The following is a 25,373-nucleotide window of genomic DNA, read 5'->3' as shown; positions in this document are numbered from 1 at the left end:
TTAACGAAAATGCCATATTTACATGAATTTGGTACGTTACTTTCTTCAAAATTTATTTTTAAAAGGGAACAGTAATAAACTGTTTGTTTATGTAAAATTCCCTTTATACAACTTTAATTTCATGCATAATACATTGAAGTTTAAAGGGGAAAGAGACCACACTGAAGTTAATTTTTCCGTTCATGTTACCAAAGTATTGGTTTATGGCCATATGGTTTACCGTGGCAAGTAGTGCAAAAAAATGTAAGTTGTTTACAATGGAAAACAAAGCTACCGTAAACACGAGCACATGCAAAACGTATAATAAATAAAGTTTACACCAATCACCTTCAACTTTTATTGTTCTGTCTAAACTTTTCTAATGGTTTTCTATTAAATGTGGCGCTGTTGCACCGTAATTTCAGGAAATGCTTACGCATAAAGGGGGAAAGAAATGCATTATAATATTACAAGGAAAATTATGGCACAAGAAAAAAAAATCTACCTTAATCACAGGAATTCATCAATCCCAGGTACATAACAATTAGATTATGATGTTTTTTTTTAATACAAAACTACAGTTTACCTTTGAGCTAACAGAAATTTTGCACAGTTGACTTTAAAAAAAATACTCCTGATTTCTAAACAATGCCTCTTCACTCTAAAATAAGGCACATACAAAGCTCGATACCTCAGCTAACAAACACTATGAAGACAGTGCAGAGGACAAGTATGAAATAGCATACCTGCATATAGCTGCAGAGCCAGGCGGCGGCGCAGACGGGCAGACAGCACATACGGGACCGCATAGCATCCAGAATGCGCTTCACGTCATTAGCAGACATGACCCCGTGCTCCCAGGCAATAAGCACCTCCCTGATGGCCGATGGGACCAGCATGCACACCTCGTGCCACTTCACCACACTGCCAACACACACACGCACTGCTTCACGTCATTAGCAGACATGACCCCGTGCTCCCAGGCAATAAGCACCTCCCTGATGGCCGATGGGACCAGCATGCACACCTCGTGCCACTTCACACTGCCAACACACACACGCTCTGCTTCACGTTGTTAGAAGACATGACCCCGTGCTCCCAGGCAATAAGCACCTCCCTGATGGCCGATGGGACCAGCATGCACACCTCGTGCCACTTCACCACACTGCCAACACACACACGCACTGCTTCACGTCGTTAGCAGACATGACCCCGTGCTCCCAGGCAATAAGCACCTCCCTGATGGCCGATGGGACCAGCATGCACACCTCGTGCCACTTCACACTGCCAACACACACACGCTCTGCTTCACGTTGTTAGAAGACATGACCCCATGCTCCCAGGCAATAAGCACCTCCCTGATGGCCGATGGGACCAGCATGCACACCTCGTGCCACTTCACCACACTGCCAACACACACACGCACTGCTTCACGTCGTTAGCAGACATGACCCCGTGCTCCCAGGCAATAAGCACCTCCCTGATGGCCGATGGGACCAGCATGCACACCTCGTGCCACTTCACCACACTGCCAACACACACACGCACTGCTTCACGTCGTTAGCAGACATGACCCCGTGCTCCCAGGCAATAAGCACCTCCCTGATGGCCGATGGGACCAGCATGCACACCTCGTGCCACTTCACCACACTGCCAACACACACACGCACTGCTTCACGTCATTAGCAGACATGACCCCGTGCTCCCAGGCAATAAGCACCTCCCTGATGGCCGATGGGACCAGCATGCACACCTCGTGCCACTTCACACTGCCAACACACACACGCACTGCTTCACGTCATTAGCAGACATGACCCCGTGCTCCCAGGCAATAAGCACCTCCCTGATGGCCGATGGGACCAGCATGCACACCTCGTGCCACTTCACACTGCCAACATACACACGCACTGCTTCACGTTGTTAGAAGACATGACCCCGTGCTCCCAGGCAATAAGCACCTCCCTGATGGCCGATGGGACCAGCATGCACACCTCGTGCCACTTCACACTGCCAACATACACACGCACTGCTTCACGTTGTTAGAAGACATGACCCCGTGCTCCCAGGCAATAAGCACCTCCCTGATGGCTGCTGGGCCAGCATGCACACCACCTACTAATTCACCACTCTGTGAAAACTCACATGCACTGTTTTACATAGTTAGAGGAGTAATGACCCCATTCTCCCAGGAAAGAAGCGACACCCTGATGGCTGCTGGGACCAGCATGCACACTTCATGACCCTTCCCCATGCTGTCAACACACACACACGCACTGCTGCTCAAACAAGCTGCTAGCCTGTGATGTATAGACTCGCATGGGAAGCTTGAGTGGTCGAACGACTCCCCTTTCCAGCCAGGTTCTGTTCCTGGTGCTGGATCAGAACCATGTGAAACATGGAAGTTGTCATAAGCAGGGGGTCCTCGAGTTCCCCCCCCCCCCTTCCTCTATTCAGAACGTCATAGTTTCATTCTCATCTTATCCTTCTCAATTTGTAATTACATCAATGTCAATGAAACCTTAATTCATTTTCAATGTCAGTCATTCACACTTACAGAGCGCAGCTAAAACTATCAGCCTTTTTAACCCAAAAATGTAGGTTTTAAGGATTGTGTGATGACGGGGGAAAAATTTCAACAGATGTTTCATATGGGATGCAAGGTTAATTTTCTGATTTGAAATAAGTACCAAGCTGTGTTTACTTGCTATAACAATATAAAGTTGACTGTGTGGTATTTAATGTGCTGCAGACCAGCTGGCCAGCAAGACAGCTGGCGTACAGATTTAGAAATCACGCGCATTCAGAAGTATAGAAAAACAGAAATGTTACTCCGTGCCTGCAACACACCACTTCACACCTCACTAACAAAACTTTTTAATTTCCATGGAAAAGGGGTTGCAATCATAGGATCAGGGTGGAGAGGAAGCTTAACTCATCTTCCCTCCACTGTTTGGCTGCAAAAAGGTACACATTCCCTGCCACTGCTCACTGCTCTCTTTGCCTTTGTGCTTTACGTCAATGCCAAAAAATCTCTGACAGTGACAGACACTTCTTCTCGTCCTCTCGGCCAGGGTTTTGTCATGCTAGTGTCATCTGCTGAGGTGTTCAATGTAGACATCATGCATTTCTTAAAACCAAGAGTGAAGACATCCTACGATGGCAGGGCTTATGCTAATAAGTTCAGTAGTATACACACGCAAATGTAGCTTTTGTTTTCCTTCTAGTGTTTCTACGGCCATATGCCTGATAATTTACCTTAATGAATTGCATTTTAATACAATATAAAAAAATACTTCTCAAAGTGTTGTGTGGCTATGTAATATGTCAACTTTCCCTGGAACACATATCATGTGCAATTTTAGCAATATGACTTGATGCACACATTGAGGAAACCTTTTATTCTCCTACAATTAATAAGTGTTACAAAAAACCATGTAAAAAATGCTTGTTTTTTGTGCTTTTATCTGTCATTTAATATATACACTTCTAACATAAATACAGAATGGTTGACTTAGGTGGAAAAAAAAAAAAAACAAGTACTTTTCTAAGAAATGTTTGAGCTGAAGTTGGTGACATGTATCAGTACCCGACCAGGCAGAGCCTTAAGTAACAAATGAATCACACAAGCACACACCTCATCTTGAAGTCACTGTCCGGAGAGTTGAACTGCGCCAGAAGGGCATCCACCTTTGCCTGGTCGCAGTGCTCCATCATCTGATCCGTGAATTTTGGTTGCCCTCGCTCCACCATGCACTCCCGCACCCACTGTTCAAAGAACGATTGCCCGCTCTCCTCCGACAGCACAACCTGAAAGCAAACAAAAGTGTTTTCACATCTATATAAGACACTCTCTGATACCCTCTCCCTTAGGGGTCTCGATCATTTGGAAATTTTGAACTATAAATTTCAAACTGAATAAATCTATTTTTGATACATAATTTCAAAACCAATTTTTTAAAATTATTTGTCACAATGTATACAGCAACTGGGACTCATTAAAAAAAAAAATTGTAATCACTGTATGATGCCAAGAAGATTTATAGACAAAAATTAAATAATTTCTGTAACAAAGTATATTTAACTGAACCAAATAATATCTACTAGGATTTATATATTTCTCTCTGTTTCATTTTAATGTATTTTACATAAGTGAACTTTGACTTCTGTGAAATTTGAAAAACATTTATTCAATCAATATTTACATTTGATTAGAAAAATATTTGAAATTCATAAATTAAATTATGTTATATCTAACTGAAGATTATATTAAAATAATACAAACAGGATGTTCAGAGCATATTTCCAACTCTCTTTCTTAAATACAGTTATGATTATGCATGCTTGCCAGTCATTAGGAGTCTCTTCTTTCCCCATACTATGCCCCTGTTTCTCGACTTCCTGATATCTCTATACTCACGTTTTCCATTTCTGGTGCTGCATCTACATTCATTTCCCCCACATCATGTTTCTACTGTTGTAAGTTCACCTCAATTTACAGTAAACTAAACTGGATTTTTTTCTTACTTCAAAGTACTATTTTAACAACACTGAGATTCTCCATTTTATACTTCATCTTTATTTCTGTCTGCAACTAACAGCCCCAAGTCTAAGCTCTTTCTTTGTGTCATTGGCATATAGGTTCTAATAATATTTTCTCATTACATTTGTTATTCTCTTCCATCATCTCCGTCCACTTTACATTTAGTTCCTCCTCTAGTCTGCTACACAATATTATTTTAGTTTTTTCTGTACTGCTGCTTCTACCCTGCTTTTATATACTTATATGTGGTAGGCAAAAAGACATGTGCATTCAGGACCACTGAGTGTGAGAATTGACTAATTTCAAATGTATTACCAATTTACAATGTTCATTATTTAACTTGTTAACTTGTGTGGTAATTACGCAAGTTCATTTTTTTAATTACGTAAATCAGATTTTTTTGTACCACAAAATGAAAACAATAACATGTAAATATATTTATCAAAATGTTTTGAGTCTATGTGTGAGGATACTGTAGCAGAAAAATGTACTCAAAAACTTCTCACTTGAATATCTCAATGAATAATATATAGAATTTTATACAAAAACACTTCTGTATTATTGTAAACAGTTAATTTACTTTGTTACACGCAAAATTCAATGTTCTTAACATTGCGTCACTTAGTCCTTCAACACCACTAAAGATGCCTTAAAGATCTTTTTCAGGTCATTTAATAATTACTTAAATTTATAATACTGGTTCCTGATTGGCTGGGAAGCCATGCAGATAAACATTAAAAATCACACAAGAGAACAATCACACAAGTTAACATTCACACAAGTGAAACTGTCAACAAAAGTAGTTTAGTATTAATTTATGAACTAAACTACTTTTCACACTATTCATGCTGTATACAGTCATGACCAATAGTCCTTAGAGGGGTCTGGGAATTTGGTTAGCATTGTAAAAACAATGTGCATAGAGTCCAGGGTGTCACTGATACCCTATTTTATCTCATAATCATCGCACACGCATGATCGTCGCACCTATATTTTAGGGCGTCAAAATTTGGATAAAAATAAACCTCTCGTGTAAATGTCGCATGATGTTTTTGGTACCGCTATTAGATTCTGAGGGCTTTGTGTGGGTATTTTTTCCATATAAAACAATGTATTTTAAAAAAGAAATCTAATATTTATTTGGTCATTACTTTTTACTTATTTAATTAACGGAAATACGAAGTTGTCTGATGTGTAAATTTTCTATTAAAAACGTTTTTAAACGTTATAACCTTTATCTGTTTGTTTGCATCGATGCGGTGTACTGCTTATAAAAATGTAGCCAGCGCTAGTTGGCATCATTCGTGTTTAGTTATGTTGCTTCCCGTATAGAGCGTGCACACGTAGCTGAATATTGATACTGTATATCGCCAATTGCATGCAACGCGCACTCTGTGTCAAGTGCCGAGTTAACTACATTTGATGGCCCATACTCTTTCGTGGTACTACGACGATATTTACGCGTTCGTTCAGGCACGCATTTGGATCACAGATTTTGTTTTTTTATTTAAAGTTGGAGAAAGATTTTTGTTGCATGACTTATTAATTTAAATTGTTTGGTGTGCTCTTTTATACTTCACTTTTTAAATAAACCTACTTTCCATGAATGGGTTTTGTTTTTATGAATAACTTTATCTAACAAATTTTTTTTCCTCGCATAAACGTTGCACTCGTACTTTTAGAATAAAATGTGCGACGTTATGCGATAAAACACGGTACCTCAAATTTAAGTACACAATACTGTTTATAATACCAAAAGTAATAAATGCAGGATTTTAAAAACAAAAAATATTTAAAACCAACTGTGATACACTTGTTTTAGCACACTTCACATTCTTATATTTGTCTCTGGTGTCTTCTGTTGGTGCATTTATCTTTCCTGCTTCTTATAACATTGGTTAATCTACAACTTTTCAGTTTCTATTTTTGTTTTTATGAATCTTGTCCACTCCTCTCCTAATTTTTCATCTTCTGGTACCTATGAATGGTCTTTTACTAGTCTTTAGAACAGAAGTAATACAAAGAAAAGTTACCAAATTTCTGTAATAAGAATGGGATGATAATTGGCCACATTTGGTTTGATAAAAATGTCAATGTTTATAGTTTGGCAGTAGGGTTTTAAATGCTACAGTTATGCCAGAGACTTACAGCACTTAGACCTGCAAGGTTGGAGCTCACGAATTTCAACAATTATGGGGTTCTGGAATAGAACCTGCAATTCCCACCACATGAACAGGACATGCTGGCGATAACCGTCACAGAGGACACAACGACAATTAAGATAACCTGCTAAAATAGTGACTGGATGAACAAGTTTATATCATGTATGTTAAGTTAATACCATCAAAGACCTTGGATCCAACTACCAGTTACAGTTCAGTGCATTCTGAATGACCATTTATCTTCTTATATTGAGGGGATGTGACCACAGAATAAAGTAGCCGTTTTTCAAACAATTCCAAACAGAATTTTAGATATCATTAAAGAAAGAAAGCAGATTTTTATGAGCATACCATAATTTAGTTCTAAGCAAGGCTGTGATAAAAAGTTAAGTAGCAAGAGATTAATATTTGCCTCAGGTAGGACCATACACAGATCTATTGCCACTACAATCCTAATTGTTTCTGATTCACGGGGATGTTCTAAACAACTTAGACGAGTTACATCTCATGACAGTCTATATCAACTAAGACCGGAATTAATAATTTACAGCTCTTTTGTTTTTACAAAGCTTAATTGCCATGTTAATTTTTAATTTTTTAAATTGATTTAAAAAAAATGTATTAGAAGTACATGGGTTATTAATTACATAAATAAAATTTTTGTGTAATGGTAAATGGATAGTAACTCAACAACAAATTAAATTTGACTAAATATAACATTATGTGATAATGCCAATAAATTTAAAAAAAGAGTTTGTCATTAATTAAGGTAATCATTAATTGAATTACAAGATTTCTGACAACTATGTTTACACACAGGCTTACATTAAAAATTTCATCAATGCTATACAAGTCAGTTTTATGCCTATTTTGAATCAGTGATGTGCCTGTCCTGGTTCTTGGTCAGTGGTTCCACAAATGCACTGTAATTTAACCCGCACCAATATCATTGCGGTACCAGACATATCTTTACAGCAAAACCTCCTTCCACCCTACCCAAAATAAAATAATTCCCGGTGGTAAAAGGGGTAAAATACAATTAAAACATAACTGTATGGAAACATAACTTACCTACATAGGCGACCTACTGACATGTTTTTAACTTCTTTCAAAGCGCCAATACTACTAGTGCCTCCAAGTGACACTTGAGGTAAACACTTGAAAATTGCCGATGACAGCCAGCTGTATCCCCTTTGCCCTAGCCGCTCAGATGGACAACAGAAAATTCCCGCAGGAAATGTGGGACAGTAAACAAAAAAGTTTTCTTTGGGCCGAAATCCCAAATCCTTTTTTTTTTGCCCATCTATATCTATTCATTACAATGCAGACATTTTCATTTCAACCCTAAAATATACCATTGGAGAAAAATACAGACTCAAAATACTTTGAAAATATATATTAAAAATACAGTGTTTCATTGCATAAATGCCACACGTGCATAATCATGGCACCGTTATTTTAGGGCGTCAAAATTTGGAGAAAAATATTCTCGCATAAACTTTGCATGATGTTTTTGGTCCCGCTGTTCGATTCCAACCGCTTTTTGTGGATAGTTTTCCCGTATACAAAGATGTATTTTAACGTTCTGCGGGCTGATCGCGCATTGCCGGTGATTTCGAGATGTTAACTATGGGCGCCACCACGTGGAAGGGCACGTGGACCCGGCGGAGTCTCTCACTCAGGGCGTGACGTAGCCCAAGTGGGGACGAGTTACCAGCCCTTTCTATCCTAGCTACCCAGACCTGGCCCGCTCTAGGCGTCGGGCACGCCACACTCCTAGACTCACTCACCACGTGATTAAATAAGTACTCACTTTATATTTATTCTCCAGATTTAATTTCACTAACACGTCTCTCTACACGCCCGTTACACGTTACACATTACACGGTTAAAAAGCCTGAGGCACGAATCGGTTTAGGTGAGGGCATGGTCCACACACGTGGCCATGCTGCAAAGTATACTTATTACACGGTGATGAAAAAACTCGACTGAGACAATTAATTAATTAAACAGCCCGCTGGCCGAGAGCTGCCCCGAGGATGACGAGCGAAAGAGATTCAGAAATACTTAACGAGACAGAATTACTTGGTCAGTGCAGAACAAAGGTTGAAGTCCCCGGGGTGCTGGCGCGTCTGCTCTCGGTCAGTGATGAAGATGGACTGGGCTGAGCTCATCGCTCGCAGGTGGCAACATGGCGCCCTTCGCGCCAACACAATTACCGTTACTGTATTCTACGACTCCGTGCCCCGGCGAAAGTTGAGTAAATTACAGATAAACATTAAAAATATATAAAAATTACTGACAATGGAAAGTTTGTTACTATTTACTTATTTAATGATAATTCATATAAAAGCATTCCTATCCTCGTCCAAGTCCGTGCCTGTTCGGGTCCGCCCGGGCAACGTCTATAGTTATTTAAGGTAACCTATTTAAATTACAGAAAACACAAGTAAATTGCACAACACTGGGGCAAAGACGAATGAAAACAAAAAGGGTTTACAAATAATATTAAAACGTAGCAAATTAGGGGTGCGGTGCACTGCAGCTAAGCGCCCTCTTGCCGGGCTAGACACACACGCACACACGCACGCACGAGCGGGAGGTTTGAACTGAAACGGTGGTTGGGCGGTGTCATATCGGGCTCAAAGGGGCCGCAGGCCCGGACGACGTCAATTGCCCCCTCCGAAAGTAGGCCGATATGACAGCGCCGTTTGACAGATGGTTGGGGGGCGTTGCCTGTGGTGTTTACGTCGCGCACTCCCACGTGGCAATGTTGATGTTTATGTTTGTGCGGGCAGGTGGCAATGTTGACATGACGGACGGACAAGCAATGTTTACACGATGGAAGGGCGAGCAATGTTTACATGATGGCGGCGAGCAATGTTTACAAAATGACAGTTGAGCAATATTTACACTATGGAGGACGATACACACGGACAGAATGGGCGCTGGCTGACTAACCTTGTGGGTGGTGACCCACCAGTTGTCCCGAGCCCCAAATCTGCGTCAGCTGCGGCTGCGGCGGCTGCTGCGTGTGATAGCGTGGCGGTGGCCAGGGCGCCGGCCGGCAGGGGCGGCGGCGGCCAAGGTCAGGCGGCTCGTGGCAGGCGGGCAGCAAGCGCGGGCGGCGCTCGGCACGGCCCGGCTCAGCCTCGCCGACAGGCGGGCGCTTCGCGGCCCGTCGTGACAGACGGGTGACAGGTGTCGAAGTCCGGGTGGTGGTCACGTTCGGTGGTGGGACGGTCGGGCGTCCCGGCGTCGTGGCGTCGACCTGCATCGCGACAGGCGGACGCAGGGAGCTCAGGCGATTCTTCACGGTGCGGCGTCCCAATGTTGCCAACTTGCGACATTTGGGTGGCGTCTCGTGCGGCAGGGCACTTGACCGGTGTTCCGGTACTGCGGCGATCGGCGTCGGAATCGGGCGTCGTGGCGTCTCGGTCGTTCCGGGCGTCGCGTCAGGTGGGCATGGAGGCGGCGTCAGTGTCGGCGTCGCGCGCGTCTGTCTCACTCGGGCATGATCAACTGGCTGTGCTTCGAAGCCAGGCGGGCACAGCGGGGCGAATCCGGGCGGGCACAGAGGAGCGAACCCAGGCGGCGGGGCGGCGCTCAGGCGTCTCGGCGTCAGGGCCCTGGACATCGTGTCGCAAAGCGTCCTGTTTGCTACTGCGCACTCTGGTGGCGGTGACGACGGCATGATGACGTCGAAGCCAGGTGGTGGCGACAGGGTGACACGAAGCGTCGGCGTCGAGTCTGGTGGCGTCCGTGGCGAGTCGTGTGGCGGAGACGATGCGGGTTTCGCCGGAAATGACCTTGGTGGCGTCGGGACGGCGGTTCGGTGCGGTGGCGAGGTCATTCCGGCGTCGGGAGGTGTCTCCGACACGAGGCGGGTGCTGGACGGCGTGGCAGACTGCGGTGGGACGGTCGTTGTCGGGCGTCGCTCGGTTGGCTTCGGCGAGTCAAGCGTCATCATAGTCGGGATGAGTGGCGTCAGGTCGGCGAAACGAGGTCTTGCTGGCGATGATGCGTTTGGACCAGCGTCGGGAGACGTCAGGTCGACGAGAGGTGCCGAGGTTGGCGGCTCCAGGACAGGAGGTGGCGGAAGCGGAATTGTCGGCGTCGGGACGGCGAGCGTCGGCGTCGGGATAAGTGGCGTCGGGTCGACGAAACGCAGTGTGGCAGGCGGCGGCGGGATCGGACTTGTGTCGGGAGACGTCAAGTCGATGAGCGTCGGCACGGCGGGTGTCGGGACGGCGGGCGTCGGCGTCGGGACGACGGGCGTGGGCGTCAGGACGACGGGCGTCTTTGTCAGAGCGGTAGGCGTCGGTAACGTAACACGTGGCGGTGCGGGTGACGTCAGGACGTACCTTCGTGGTGCTGGAGTCGGCGTCGTGCGTGAGGAGTCGGCTTGGTGCGGCGGTGACGTTCCGGCAACGGGCGGCGTCCTTGGCACGGGCTGCGTCGGCGTTTTCGGCGTGGTTGGCTTCGGCGTGAGAGGCGTCGGCGTGATCGGCGTCGTCGGCGTGAGCGGCGTTGGCGTCTGAGTGAGCGGCGTCTTTTTCGGCGTGGTTGGCGTCGGCGTGAGCGGCGTCTTTTTCGGTGTGGTTGGCGTCGTCGGCGTGAGCGGCGTTGGCGTCGACGTGAGCGGCGTCTTTTTCGGCGTCTCTGCCTCGTACTGCGCCTGGGTGGCTAGGTCGGCAGTGCATCGTGCGCACGTGAAGGTAAAAAACTTGCGCAGTATTGTCCATTCACGCTCGCCGATACAGCCACGATGCCACAGGCCGGCACATTCCTGGCAGCGGTAGCCCTCGCTACTACCTCCGGGACACGACCTCGCTCCACACTTCGTCACGCCGTGTATGCGGTACTCCGTACAGTAGCCACACTCATATCCGGCGGCGGTCCTGCCATACAAGTCCCAACTCGGGCAGGGAAAGTAACACCCGATACACTCGTCCGGATACGGATACATGTCTACGCACGTGGTACTCTACACGCGAACAGTCCTCACGAACACATCAGCACTGTGTTACTTACTGCGCTCGGAGTCCGTTGTTTGTGCGCGGATTCCTGGAAGCGTGCGCTTGGCTGATCACGTGGCTGGCGCGCCAGAGTCCCGCTATGCGCTCCGCGCGAACAATAGTTCCAGCGCGAACTTTAGTTCCGCGCGCTCCGCGTAACAACCGCCTATCTCACACGCTCGTACAGGTCTGGTTTTCGCGGAAGATGTAACTCGCCCCACGCTCTTGGGCGCCATTTGCGGGCTGATCGCGCATTGCCGGTGATTTCGAGATGTTAACTATGGGCGCCACCACGTGGAAGGGCACGTGGACCCGGCGGAGTCTCTCACTCAGGGCGTGACGTAGCCCAAGTGGGGACGAGTTACCAGCCCTTTCTATCCTAGCTACCCAGACCTGGCCCGCTCTAGGCGTCGGGCACGCCACACTCCTAGACTCACTCACCACGTGATTAAATAAGTACTCACTTTATATTTATTCTCCAGATTTAATTTCACTAACACGTCTCTCTACACGCCCGTTACACGTTACACATTACACGGTTAAAAAGCCTGAGGCACGAATCGGTTTAGGTGAGGGCATGGTCCACACACGTGGCCATGCTGCAAAGTATACTTATTACACGGTGATGAAAAAACTCGACTGAGACAATTAATTAATTAAACAGCCCGCTGGCCGAGAGCTGCCCCGAGGATGACGAGCGAAAGAGATTCAGAAATACTTAACGAGACAGAATTACTTGGTCAGTGCAGAACAAAGGTTGAAGTCCCCGGGGTGCTGGCGCGTCTGCTCTCGGTCAGTGATGAAGATGGACTGGGCTGAGCTCATCGCTCGCAGGTGGCAACATGGCGCCCTTCGCGCCAACACAATTACCGTTACTGTATTCTACGACTCCGTGCCCCGGCGAAAGTTGAGTAAATTACAGATAAACATTAAAAATATATAAAAATTACTGACAATGGAAAGTTTGTTACTATTTACTTATTTAATGATAATTCATATAAAAGCATTCCTATCCTCGTCCAAGTCCGTGCCTGTTCGGGTCCGCCCGGGCAACGTCTATAGTTATTTAAGGTAACCTATTTAAATTACAGAAAACACAAGTAAATTGCACAACACTGGGGCAAAGACGAATGAAAACAAAAAGGGTTTACAAATAATATTAAAACGTAGCAAATTAGGGGTGCGGTGCACTGCAGCTAAGCGCCCTCTTGCCGGGCTAGACACACACGCACACACGCACGCACGAGCGGGAGGTTTGAACTGAAACGGTGGTTGGGCGGTGTCATATCGGGCTCAAAGGGGCCGCAGGCCCGGACGACGTCAGTTCAAATCTAATATCCATTAGGATATTACTGTTTACTTATTTAACAGAAATATTTAGTTGTCTGATGTGTAAATTTTCTTTTAAAGACTTTTCAAAGGTTATAATTTTATAGGTTCGTCTTCATCGACGTTGTGTACCGCAAAATATTTTAATAGGGACAATATGGGAAACTGGTAAGAAATACATGAGACAAGTGATGACAGCGAACCTGGCGGTATAGAGTATACCTACATTTTAAGTGCGTAAAAATTAGTTTACAGTAGTGGCATCTAACAGTGTGGAGTGTAAAATAGCTAGAAAGCAAAGCAGTAAACTGTCTCTCGCGTCGCCAATGCTAATTTGCCAGAGTTTCCCATATTGCCTATTACGATATTTGGTACCACTTATACAAATGTAGCCAGCACTAGTTAGCATTATTCATGATTGGTTATGTTGATTCCCGTGTAGAGCGCGCACACAGAGTCGAATATCAATATAAATAGCTCGCAGATTGCATGCAATGCCCACGCTCTGTCTCGTGCCAAGTTAACTACATTTGATAGCCTGCACTCTTTCGTGGTAAGTGTGTACTACAATGACAGTTATGCATTAGTTCCGGCTCAGGTTTGGTCACCATTTTCGTGTTTCTATTTAAAGTTGAACAAAATGTTTTTGTTGCATGACTTACTAATTTAAACTGTTAAGCGTGCTTTTGTATACTCTACTTTTTAAATAAACGTACTTTTCACAAATAGGTTTTGTTTTTATGAATAACTTCACCTGAAAGAAAAGTTTTTTTTCGCATAAAAATCGAACTCTTTTTTTACAAAACTGATATTAGTATAACATGAGTGATGATTATGCAATAAAACACGGTAAACAAATTCTCATGAACTATAGGTATTTGCACTTTTTCAGCCCTAAATTACTCTAAATCAACCAGCAAATCATGTGTGTATCTATCTGTTTTAACAGTCCTCTCATAAGTTACGGGATACGGCCCTTGCCCATAATAATAGAAACATAATTCACAATTGCTTTATGTGATGTTACTGCCATATTTTTTTTTCAATATTGATTTTAGATTATTTATTTTTGTGGCCAACAAAAACCTCTTGTTAATACATATTACTACTGCAGAAAGTACTGTGCTGTTCTGGTCAAATAGTGAGCAGCTGTGCTACCTAGGTACTAGGCAAATTGTTTGTGGTTAAAATAATATAAATTTGAGTGTGATGAGAAGGTACCGTATATTAAACCAATAAACACACCAACTATAAGGCATCACGACATGTTAACTTCCCTAACGCTGGTCCCTTATTCTGGAGCTCCCTCCTCACAAAAATGCTCGCCGGGGTCTCAATGGTCACTTCGCCACAAGGCGGCAGTGTTGCAGTAGGCACTGCCATGTCACAAGGAGCGTGGCCAAGCGCAGGTGGCGCAATCGAGTCTCTTTTAGGGGTACTAATGTGGCAGGGATTTCTCTGCCAAAGCATGCACAAGGTTACAGTTGGTAATGACTTGCCGAGACAATTTCCGCTGCATGGCCGTTTAATGTACCCAAAACACTATGTCTCAATCTGGCCCCCTTGAAATGCACTGACAAATTTTTAAGGACCGTGACTGACTGCAGGAGAAACTGCATGCGACGATTTTAGAAACTTTCAGCCGTGCCGGCCGCACAATGCCGCAGAAAGGTGTGTGTATACAGATGGCCACATGTCCAGAAATGGACGATTGGCAGCAGTTAACTTTCAAATGACAGGCACAGCACATCCAGAAAGAGACGGTCAAAAATCTTTACCTTGCAAAGTAGGGCGCCCATAAACGTAACGTAAAAGGATAGCCCAATTAAAGATTTTATTACCACATAGTTTTATTGATTGCGACTACTTACTTCACTAACAAACAATCTTCTACAAATACCTAATAATCAATTACACCTAAAGAAATGTCAATTCCCCAGTCACTCAGCTTTTACACACAGCACACCTCGCTGGGCCGCACCTTTGGCGCAACTCTCGCCGCAGCACCCCTCGTGGACCTCCATCGCGGTACTCCGCCGCCACCGTCGCACTACCCTTCGCCGAGGATCAACTCGACGCTTTCTCGGAACTTCGCTCGGAACTCCGCCGCGCCCGCGACACTATCACCCGGAACTGAACTCTGACTGGAACCTTTATCCAAGGATTTCGCCGCTCTATCACCCGGAAACTCCGCCGTGGGAAAACTCCCGACTCCACTGAACTGGCATCCCGCCCTGGAACCTTCGTCCAAGGACTTCGCCACTCTGCCGCACCTGCGGCACCATCGCTCCGGAAACTCTGTCGTGGGAAAACTCCCAGCTCCGAGCTGAACTCCCTCGGAGGCCGGCGTCCTCGGCTTATATATCACAGGCACCACTCCTAGAATTCACGAGTGCGGCTGGGACCAGTCGCATCATTCTGCGCTGACCCGAAGCGAGAAATCTCTAGACACGCGTCGGCAGCTGCAAGGTGGCTCGCGGAACTCCCCAGCTGTCAGGTGTCAAGTGTCAGGTTAACGGCACCGCGTAGGGAGTGGAGGGAAGGAGGGGGGAAAGCGGCGACCCTTGTAATCTACAGACGCGTGCGGCACGTTTCATGTTGCGGCGGCCACATGATGTCAGCCAGCTCTGCACCTGCACGTGTCGCGGCCTCGCTCACGTTCGTAACAGTACATTACAATTGACAACAGCAGGTAACGGCACGCTCTCGTAGCTTAAGGCCGCTGGTGTTGAAATGCAGGCAGTTCCGAAGGGTAGAGGATTAATTTAGGATGGGTTGCTCCCGGGTCCCGGTTATCGGTTCTCGGTTACACAGGTTGTCAGCAAATTAACCGGCACCGAGAACAGTAAATATAATGTCAGTACCGGTGCCGGTACTTTGGAAAGCATAACAGCTAATACTTTCCTCAGTAAAATGTTGTGGTATATTGCTGGCCACCAACACGCACATGACTTTTCACTTCACTTCAAACCCTATGTGACAAGTGAATTGTTCGTAAATCTTTGAAAACTGCAGACAACACCAAAAAAGACAGTTTCCCCTTCCCTCTCTTCAACACTCTTGCACTCGCCGCTCACCCGCCCACATGGAAAGATACCACGGGCAGGAAGTGGGGAAGTGTCCGAACGTAATCAAAAGAGATTTTGTGCAGAGATTCCAAACTTTTTTTTGTCCCTCTTTTCACTAGCAGACAGGGATGTATATGTCTGTCTCTCTCTCTCTCTCTCTCTCTCTCTATATATATATATATATATATATATATATATATATATATATATACATACACATATGTATAACACATGTTGAACATAATATTAATATTATTAAAAAAATAAACTGCCATGATTTAAAGTTGTCTTCTAGCACTCAAAACAAAACTTCCTTTGTTCTGTCCACTTGCCATACCTCTAAAAGCCTTCAAGGCTACAAGACCAGTTCTTTACACAGTCTGTCTCATTCCTCCAGCACTGGCTGGCAGAGTTTTCCCATCACTCCCACCCCCTTCTCCAATTGAACGTTTTTCCCTTATGCCCATATGCCCTTCTGATACGCCTGGTCTCTCCAGCCTTCAGCACTTCCACCCCAGTCAAATACATTTTTCCTAGACACAGATTTTCAAGCCAAATTACTTATGGCTAAGATCTATAGTTTTGCTGACACCAAGGAAATTACATCTCCCATGAATATCATTGCAGGTAAACAAACGTAATAGACATAGATTTGTAAAGAAAGCTTTTAATTTTTAAAATATGATGGAAAAAAAATTCTAAAAAAAATTATTTTTATAAAATTTTTATTAAGAAAATTTTAAAACTGAATATTAGTATTTATAAAAACTGTACAAGGCTTTTTCTTTGCACACAATGTAAATGAAGTATCCTTAACAATTCTAAGTTGCCTAAATGTTTATATACCATACAGAATTTAAATTACTTGAGTTTAAAACTTATTATTTAACCGACGCGTGTAGCTCAAGCAACAAAAGAATGATGTGTGAGTTCAGCATTATGCTGCTAGATGTCAAGCACAGTATTCCATGATGAGTTTAGAATTTGCCAGCTAGATGTCCCAACTATAGCAGAGGAGTTCTGGAGGAAATAACATTGTTTTTGAAACGATCGACTACAAAACTGGTGTAGGTTACAGTAAGTCGTCGTATTTTGAAGATAGAAAGAAGCTAATTAACGAAAACTATTCCATTTCCTTCTAACTATATTGAACATTGGAATATTTTTCTCCTAATATTTCACAGATATGATTTGACGGTACTCTGTAGAACTTAAATTTCTAACATTTTATTCTCTATCATGGCAAAATTTATTGTATATATATTATTAGTCCTATTGCGTGAAACAAACGTGACCTAATATATAATATACAATCAAAAAGTATTAATCATGAGAGTGGAAATTATACCTATCTGTGAAAACTAGGTTAATTATCTGGTTAGGAATATGAAAGATGAACTAGCAAAACTGTGCCATACCAATGTAGCAGTTGTACACTTACAAGTGTGCAGTGTTTGCTAACACATTTGAATTATTTAGTTTCAAAACCGCATAAATGTTTTTCTTTATTTTACTTTTGACAGCAACACGCGTCCTCTTTCACTCCATGGTCCGCTCTGTGTATATCAGGTCACACAATATTTTGAATGTTATTGTTTTTTAGACAATTTTAAATCTGTGATTTATGTGTATGAAAAGTAATTTTTAATTTTTATAATTTAATTTTTTTATAGTTGGTTGGTTTTGTAATAGTATATAGCTACATTCCTTTATTTCATATAATAAATTAATTTTTACTACTGGAATCTTTCCATAATATCTCAAAACTGCAATAACTATTTCTCTGCATAAGAAAGGTAATAAATCCAATATATAAAATTAACTTCTGATAGCAGTTACCTACGTCTAGATTCGCAAAAATATTTTAACACTGTGTTAAAATTATATGTATCAAAATAATACAATACTATCATATTTACAACAGCCAGGAGCACTGAAAGAGCTTTTGCTGATTTTTTTTTATCAAAAGATACGTATACATGGCAATTGATGATAAATCACTAGGAGTTTATTGTAAAGCATTTAAGGCATTTGACACGATTAATCAAAATATAATGTTGAGTAAAAATAATTAAATTTAACTGGGAATAGTATAAAAATACACAAATTATTATAGTATTATCTTAATGACATGAAGCATATAGTACCCATTGTGCCGTTTCAGTGCCACTTTCAGGCACAAATGTACGATTTTAAATTTAATTTTTAAAGAAGGAAACCAAATAATAAATTGCATTTTTAATATAATTTTGTTTCCATTACTGTACACTCCGACGTAATCTTGTGCAACCCACTGCAACTCGGCCGCGGTTCGCATCACGTTTTCTCTCTGTAACAGAATGACTTTTCGTGCTAGCGAACGCTACCCCAAGCCCACTGCTAGCAACTTTCATTTCTCGGAGGCAAGCATAGGTAAGGGTTTTGCCAGTACGTACTGGACTATGTTACAGCCCTCGGCGACGCCTCGGGACGGTCCACATGACGCCTTTCCCAGGCGACTTAGCAAGTTTAGACCCCCTCCCCTCATTACCCACCTGTGGCTTCACGGGAACTTCCACTCGGAGCATCGACCCCCAGTGAACCCAGACGGGGACATTGTTTCTTCAAGGACATTCGCCCTTGTCAAACAGAGCCCTCAGCGAAGCCTAGCGGCGGGAAAAATCCCTAACCTCGCTCTGTCTGCCGGTGGCGAGTGCCTTCAGTGCACTCTAGTGGACGGTTCTGTGACCCTCCAGGCAGGTTCTCATTTTGGCCACCAGAGCGCACTACTCATCCCTCCCATAAGAGACAGCTTGTCATAATCAACCTTGGCAGCAGTCGCAGTGCGATTGCAATCTTAGTTCTGGACACCTTCGGGCAATCTCACCCCCCCCCCCCCCCCTTTCTTTGGATGGGGGCAGTTACTTTCTTTAATTAGGCGCCCCGACGCCATTTTTCGAAGTTTCGGCGGGCAGCATCTGGTCTGTGCGGACCACGCGTCGCGATCCGCGAGAGTCAATCTCTGTTGTTCGACCAACACTCGACACTACGTCATGTAGTCGCCAACGTCAAGGCATAGAGGCCTCAATTTTCTTAGTTTTAAATTTTGCTGCCCGCAATAGTTTTTTGCTAATCTAAATTTATTTCATTATCTCTCATCATGACTACCGCGAACTTCCATGCCGGGAGCTGCCTTCTCTGCTTCTGGAGCCAGCCTACATGACTTCACCCCGCTGTTTTGGGTAAGTGGTCGTCATACCTCCCCTCCCCCCCTATTTTTGGCCTTTCCCTGGGCATAGTCGTACCCAGGCTTAGCCGCCTGTTAACCAGTTAAGTAATTTGGGACTTTGGTTGCAGGCGGGGTCCAAGTTTAGCTCCAAGTTTAGCTCCAAAGTTTAGCTGCAAGGCTAGCTGCAAGAATAATGTGCAAGATTGGCTTCAAGACCCCAAATTAGAATGGAACTTCACTGCCAGACCTGCCAACATTCAAATTTAAAAAATCATGAGGTCCTCGATAAAAACTTTCAGGCCCATAAAATACAGGTTAGATATAAAAAAGCAACAAATGAGAATCTTTAAATATTTAAGTGACATACCTGTAGGTACATTATGTTACATGGTCTCTGCTTCAAAATGTATTTCAACAAATTATAGGTTGCAGATTTAATTTAGTTGAACATAATTTAGCGCTGTCGTGTAGCAATCATGCAGGGCCGCAACTAAAAAAGATGTAAAATAACATTCTGCTCGTGTAACACTATTATCACTGTTCACAGCAAAATTAATTTTTTTTATTGGAAGCAATACACTTCACATGTTAGCTGTGTTTTTTTGTAGTGACATGTTTCACAATGTCTCCTCTTCCACTATGCGAGATAGAAAAATCAGCACGGCACACGCTACAAAACGCAAAATTGCTTCCTTTACGTGACTCGAGTATTGATGGAAACTCGTTACTGTAAGCTTTCGTAAAACTTGTTTTGTAACTTTTACAAACAAAATCTTGGGGCCCCGAAAAATCGTGAGGAAAGACTATTTTGGCGTGAGGGCGTGAGATGGACCTTAAATATTGAGCCTCACACCAAAATCGTGAGAGTTGGCAGGTCTGCACTGCCAAATTAGCAGTCCGTGATTGGGCTCATGCAGTCAGAAGTTTTCTCTCTTCTCCGGTCGAGATACAACTTTCTACACAAAATGATTCCTTCTGGACTTTAATCTACCGAAAACTCCGGTGCCAGGACACAGGATATACTTAAATTTCATTTGAAAAGAAAATTAAAAACACAATGTAATTGTTTCTTTCTTTGGAGCCTGCGAGCTCACTTAAAACCAGTGTTAAGTTCAAGAGGTATGATTGTTTTACTTTTATATGTATTTGTTGCCCCGGGGCTCCCTCCTTTTTGTGATTAATATATTTTAATACATGTGTAATTAAAAGATACAAAAAAAACTAAGTAAATTATTTTAGTAAAAGGGCAGTTATATAAATCAAACCAACAGTCTTGTTATTTCATTATTATTCATCCTCGATCCACATAGCCTCCTAGAGTTCCTATAGAATGTTATAAATAAAATTCTTTTGCACGACGTCTGGGCACCTCTGTGATTATTGTTGTTGTTTGTTTTCTGGGCTGACGCTTCCAAGGCCTTAATTTAATTATTCATTTTTGAGTGTTTACCTGCAGCCCAGCGTACGTAACACCATTCAGCTCAGCCTGAATGATAAGGTCCACATTGTCAATTCTGATATCCAAACAACTATCAGGGTTGCCCAAGGAAGCATTGTCCTGTCCTATTAATGAATAATTGAATGACGTGGAATAATCAGTAAAAAAATAAGTATCTCATTAGCTTTGCGGATGACTCCAACATAATTATTTAAAATAAATAAATAAAAAATATCAAATGTAAGAAAGTTTGTTTCAGAGAAACGTTTTAGATACTATTTAGAAGATTTACAATAAATTGTATCAGATTTGGTAGTGAATTTAGTAAGGTAGTAAGAAATGTTCTGTTCTTTAGCCACTGGTTTTTTGTCAATCCCTTACAGTATTGGTTGGTTGTATATGGTTTTATTTCAGACAAAAGTGGTAGATAATATTTATTAAGTTTGCAGAAAATAAGAATGTACTTTATATTTTATATGGCAAGAATATTATAATTTTTGTTTGTATTTCAATCCCAATCGTTTGAACTTCTAGCAACATTGATTAGACTGATAAAAAATTGTTTTATGAAGAGTTTTTAGATAACCTCTAATGTTTACAAACTATTTGAACTGATTTGATGGCGTGCCTACTAAGGAAGTTAGGAAATTTTTTTGTCCTATAAGCCATTTTTAATTAACCTTGCAGCAATGTTCTATAATCAAAAATGGTGGGCATAACGAAAATTGCAACGATGACGTAATACACATCCAATATGACGGATGTAACGAAACATGCAACATTTCTAGAATCCAAGTTGGCAGTCATAACAATATGTGCAATGGTGTTTTTAAATAACTTTTTATTAAAATTTTATTAATTAAATTTTTATATAAATTTTTAAGTTTTTCCTGATTTTCTATCATAAAAAATTACAGATTTTCAATATAGTAGGCGTACTGAGAAATGCAATAGCTACGACATTATTCAAAATGGTGATGTCATTCTAATTGTCAAGGCTTAGAGCGGCTTAGAGCGGCTTGACACTAAGTAATTTAAGCAACTTTTAGGAATTTTCAAGCCGTTGACATTTTTGAGGACTAAAAAGGGAAATTTTCCCTCGAACGGGAATTTTTCCCTCGAAATAGGGAATTTTGTTTCTAGGAATTTTAAGTCATTTTTGAGGAATTTTGACACCAAAAATGGTTGCTGCTAAGTCAGAGCAATCGGTCACTGACCCTATCCTCAATCCTCAGCCTGAAGTCTGGGCTAGGAGGAACCAAACTTTAGTACTTATGTTGTAATGCTATTACAGCCTATTTCAATTTCAGAGTCATTTTAATAAAATTAAATGTACTTTCAAAATAGTTTTTTTCAAATTAGTATTGTATTGGTGTTTGTATGATATGTAAACAGGGTAGACTAAAGTGTAAATCAATTAATATTTGTTAAGTTCTGTGCCTCAAATGTTTATGCCCTTAAGTATTCTTGATTAGAAAGAGAAAATGTATAATTGACAGTGCCCATAACATAATTATGTGAACCAGTTGCCAAAAATGTAATGTAATGATACTTGTATATCTAATAAAAATGATATTTTTTATTAATTTGCAACGAATGTGTAATTATTTTTCTACATAAATTTTTTATACATTGCTATTTAAATAAATAACTTCTCCTCAAATTGTTTGATTTCCATTTGTCCGAAGACATTTAATTATATACTTAGCTTACTAATGTTTACTGTTTCTCAATTTTTCTTTATTATGCAATTTTAAAATGTAAATTTGGCATTGAGCAATTACAATTTCTAAAACGTGAGTATAAATGACTATAAAACTATGACAATGACTTATATTTATTGTACTCATATTCCTCGCCCCTAATCACTTAGATTCTGGTTGAAGTTCAGTAAGTACTTAAGCATTTTATTTCCATATATAACATCAATGGTAGTAATTTATGCACGCCTTTGTCCTACTTAAATGATCCAGGTCCAGATCCAGGGTGGCCACTCTTCTGGGATAATAAAATTCCTGGTTTTTTCCAGGTTTTTTTAAGGGTGGTTTTTATCAATATTTGCATACAATTTGCATTTTTGTTACACAAAGCACACACAATATGATGTTTTATTGGCATTAAACAATAGACAACTTAACTATAGGCTTAAAAATTAAATCAATGAACTTGCTTAAAACAAAACCTACCACCAACAAAATAAATTTATCTCACGTCACCCAAATTACTTGACACCAAACGAATGTGTTTTGCCCCTCTTGTGTGGCTGGCTAATGCTGTTCTTCCCATGCTACCGATATTGATTTTAACATTACACAAATTGCAAATGGCGTTTGTCCTGCACTTTGGATCTTTCTCCACCCATTCAAACTCTTCTGTATATTTGTCATTGTATGTGGTGACCGAACACTTTGACATTTTGATAGTCTGCGCAAATTACATGTTAGATTAAAAAATTCAAAACAACGTCCCACACAACTAAACTTTTAAGAAACTCGAGAAAAGTATCCGTGATACCGTGACGCAACAACATGAGCGCAAAGTAAAAAAATATATATATACAAAACTAGTGCTACCAACATGCCGTGCGAGAAATTACTACCACCCTACAAAAACATTTTCAGCCAAAATGCTGTTGCTTTTGAATACAGAAACATAATAAGTATGGAAGTCTGAATTGTTAACGGTTTCTTACGTACTACAAAAGTTTTTAAATGCAATATGAACAAATTAACTTTCACAAAATATAGCTCACGAGCATACTGTCGTGCTTCGACGGGTGGTGAACGTGCTCATTTAACAGCCGTATGTTATTGTGATCGTTACAAAAATTCCTGGTTCTAATAAAAATTTCTGGTTGATTCCATGTATTCTTTTTTTTCTTTTTTTTTTTAAAAAAGAAATCCTGGCTATTTCCCGCATTTCCCAATTTTACGGTTGGCTGGCCACCCTGAGATCTGAAGCAGTGTTTTTCATGTGGTGGGTGACGTATCCATTGTTTTTCAGCGGATTAGAGGGGGGGGGGGGGAGAGGAGGAATTACTGCTCTTTGCGTATCACTTTATCTAGCTACCTCTGAAATATTCTTTTGTTACCTATGACAATTAGCCTACTCCCTACATATTTTCATTCCGACACTTGTTACTGGGTAGCGAAGGCGGTTCGTGGGAACCAATTTTTAAGAACCAGAACCAAACTGAGAACCGGGAAAAAAGTAGAACCAACACATCACTAGGATAAACGGGCTGAGAAGTCAAGTATCAAGGTGATAAGGCAAGTCTGTGGTTAGGTGGTGACTGATAATCACAGCATCCACGCTCTCTTTCAACAGGTATCTGGCCTGCCGAAGGGTAACCAATTGGTGGCGCATGTTGAATTGTTGAATAGGTGGGGACGGGAGGGAAAGAGACGCTGCCTTTCTCCCTAGACAAGTCTTGGTAGTTCAAGGTCACGCAGCAGCACTGAGCCGGGCTTGTATTGGGATGGTGACCATGCAGCTGCCTGCACCCGGATGCTTATAGAGATGGGCGGCCGTTTCCACAGTGGTGGAGAGATAGGGGGGGGGGGGGAAATAAGCGAAGTGACGTCTGTCAGTAGTTGTGTGCGACATGTGAGATGTTAAATGTCTCAGACCTGAGGTCAGTCTTCTCCCATAGGTGCAGGGGCGCTGGTGGTGCTCTCGCTCAAATATTGGAAGTTTCCCCAACCAGATTATGCATAAAGAAAGGGTTGGCACATAATTGCAGCAGCAGCGAAGTGTGAACAGGATCTCTGACATCTGAGCATCCCAGCTGCAGTGGTTCTCCCAGACATGGAGGCAAAGGGCTTTCTACAGCTCCTGGTTTTACTACTTCATGGGTTTGGCCTGTGGGTGGTAACATAGCATTGTCGATGTCTTGATTTCCCAGCGGTCACAGGTTTTGGCCTAATGTTTTTCAGTGAACTGGACTCCGCTGTTGGTCAAAATGCATTTCGGGTATCTTCACCTGGAGAACACGTCTTCCTCGAGTTTCGTGATTGTTATGCAACAGCGGGAACGCTTCAACCCAACGAGTAAACAGTCTGTCACAAAAAGCATAAATTTCTTTCCTTTGGATGAGCGAGGACATGGTACCATTAGATTGGTCGTCCGACATTCAAGGCTCAGCAAATCATCGATGAAAATTTAGTTCTCATAGATTTGCAGAAAGGTTAAATAACCTTCGATAAACCTTTGTACACTGGCGTCGCCATTTTAGATTTGTCAAAATTGGTTTTACACGATTTTCATTATAACTAATGCAAAAAAAATTCCCTCCACAGTCTCTGCATCTCTTGTACTCTGACACTGATTCGTTGATTTACCATGTTCAGTGTGATAACATTTATGATTCAATTCGCCCCGAATTAGCTTCACGTTTCGACACATCAAATTATGCGCCACGTAATGATCAACGCTTCACCTTAGTCAACAAGGGCATAACAGGGGTGATGAAAGATGAGGCCGCTGGCAAGATCATTACAGAATACGTGGGTCTTCGCCCGAAACTCTACGCATACAAGATGGAGGATGGTTCTTGTATGCGTAAAGCGAAAGGAGTTAAGGCCAACGTAATCCAATCACTTCTGTTCCCTCAATACCTGGATTGCTTGCTT

General features: G+C 42.4%; 1 protein-coding gene across 1 annotated transcript in view; it reads right to left on the bottom strand.

Annotated features, from left to right (window-relative positions):
- LOC134527366 (mediator of RNA polymerase II transcription subunit 24) overlaps positions 1-25,373 on the bottom strand; it is a 154,688-nt gene that overhangs the window by 49,171 nt on the left and 80,144 nt on the right. Inside the window, exons 11-12 of the mRNA XM_063359987.1 lie at positions 3,614-3,786; positions 726-903 (exon numbers count right to left, since the gene is read on the bottom strand). Coding sequence (XP_063216057.1) covers positions 726-903; positions 3,614-3,786 — 351 coding nt within the window. The remainder of the gene's footprint in view (positions 1-725; positions 904-3,613; positions 3,787-25,373) is intronic.

Source organism: Bacillus rossius, chromosome 1 (assembly GCF_032445375.1).
Source record: "Bacillus rossius redtenbacheri isolate Brsri chromosome 1, Brsri_v3, whole genome shotgun sequence".
In the NCBI taxonomy this organism is placed as follows: Eukaryota; Metazoa; Arthropoda; class Insecta; order Phasmatodea; family Bacillidae; genus Bacillus; species Bacillus rossius.
This window is presented reverse-complemented; position numbering and strand designations above follow the sequence as displayed.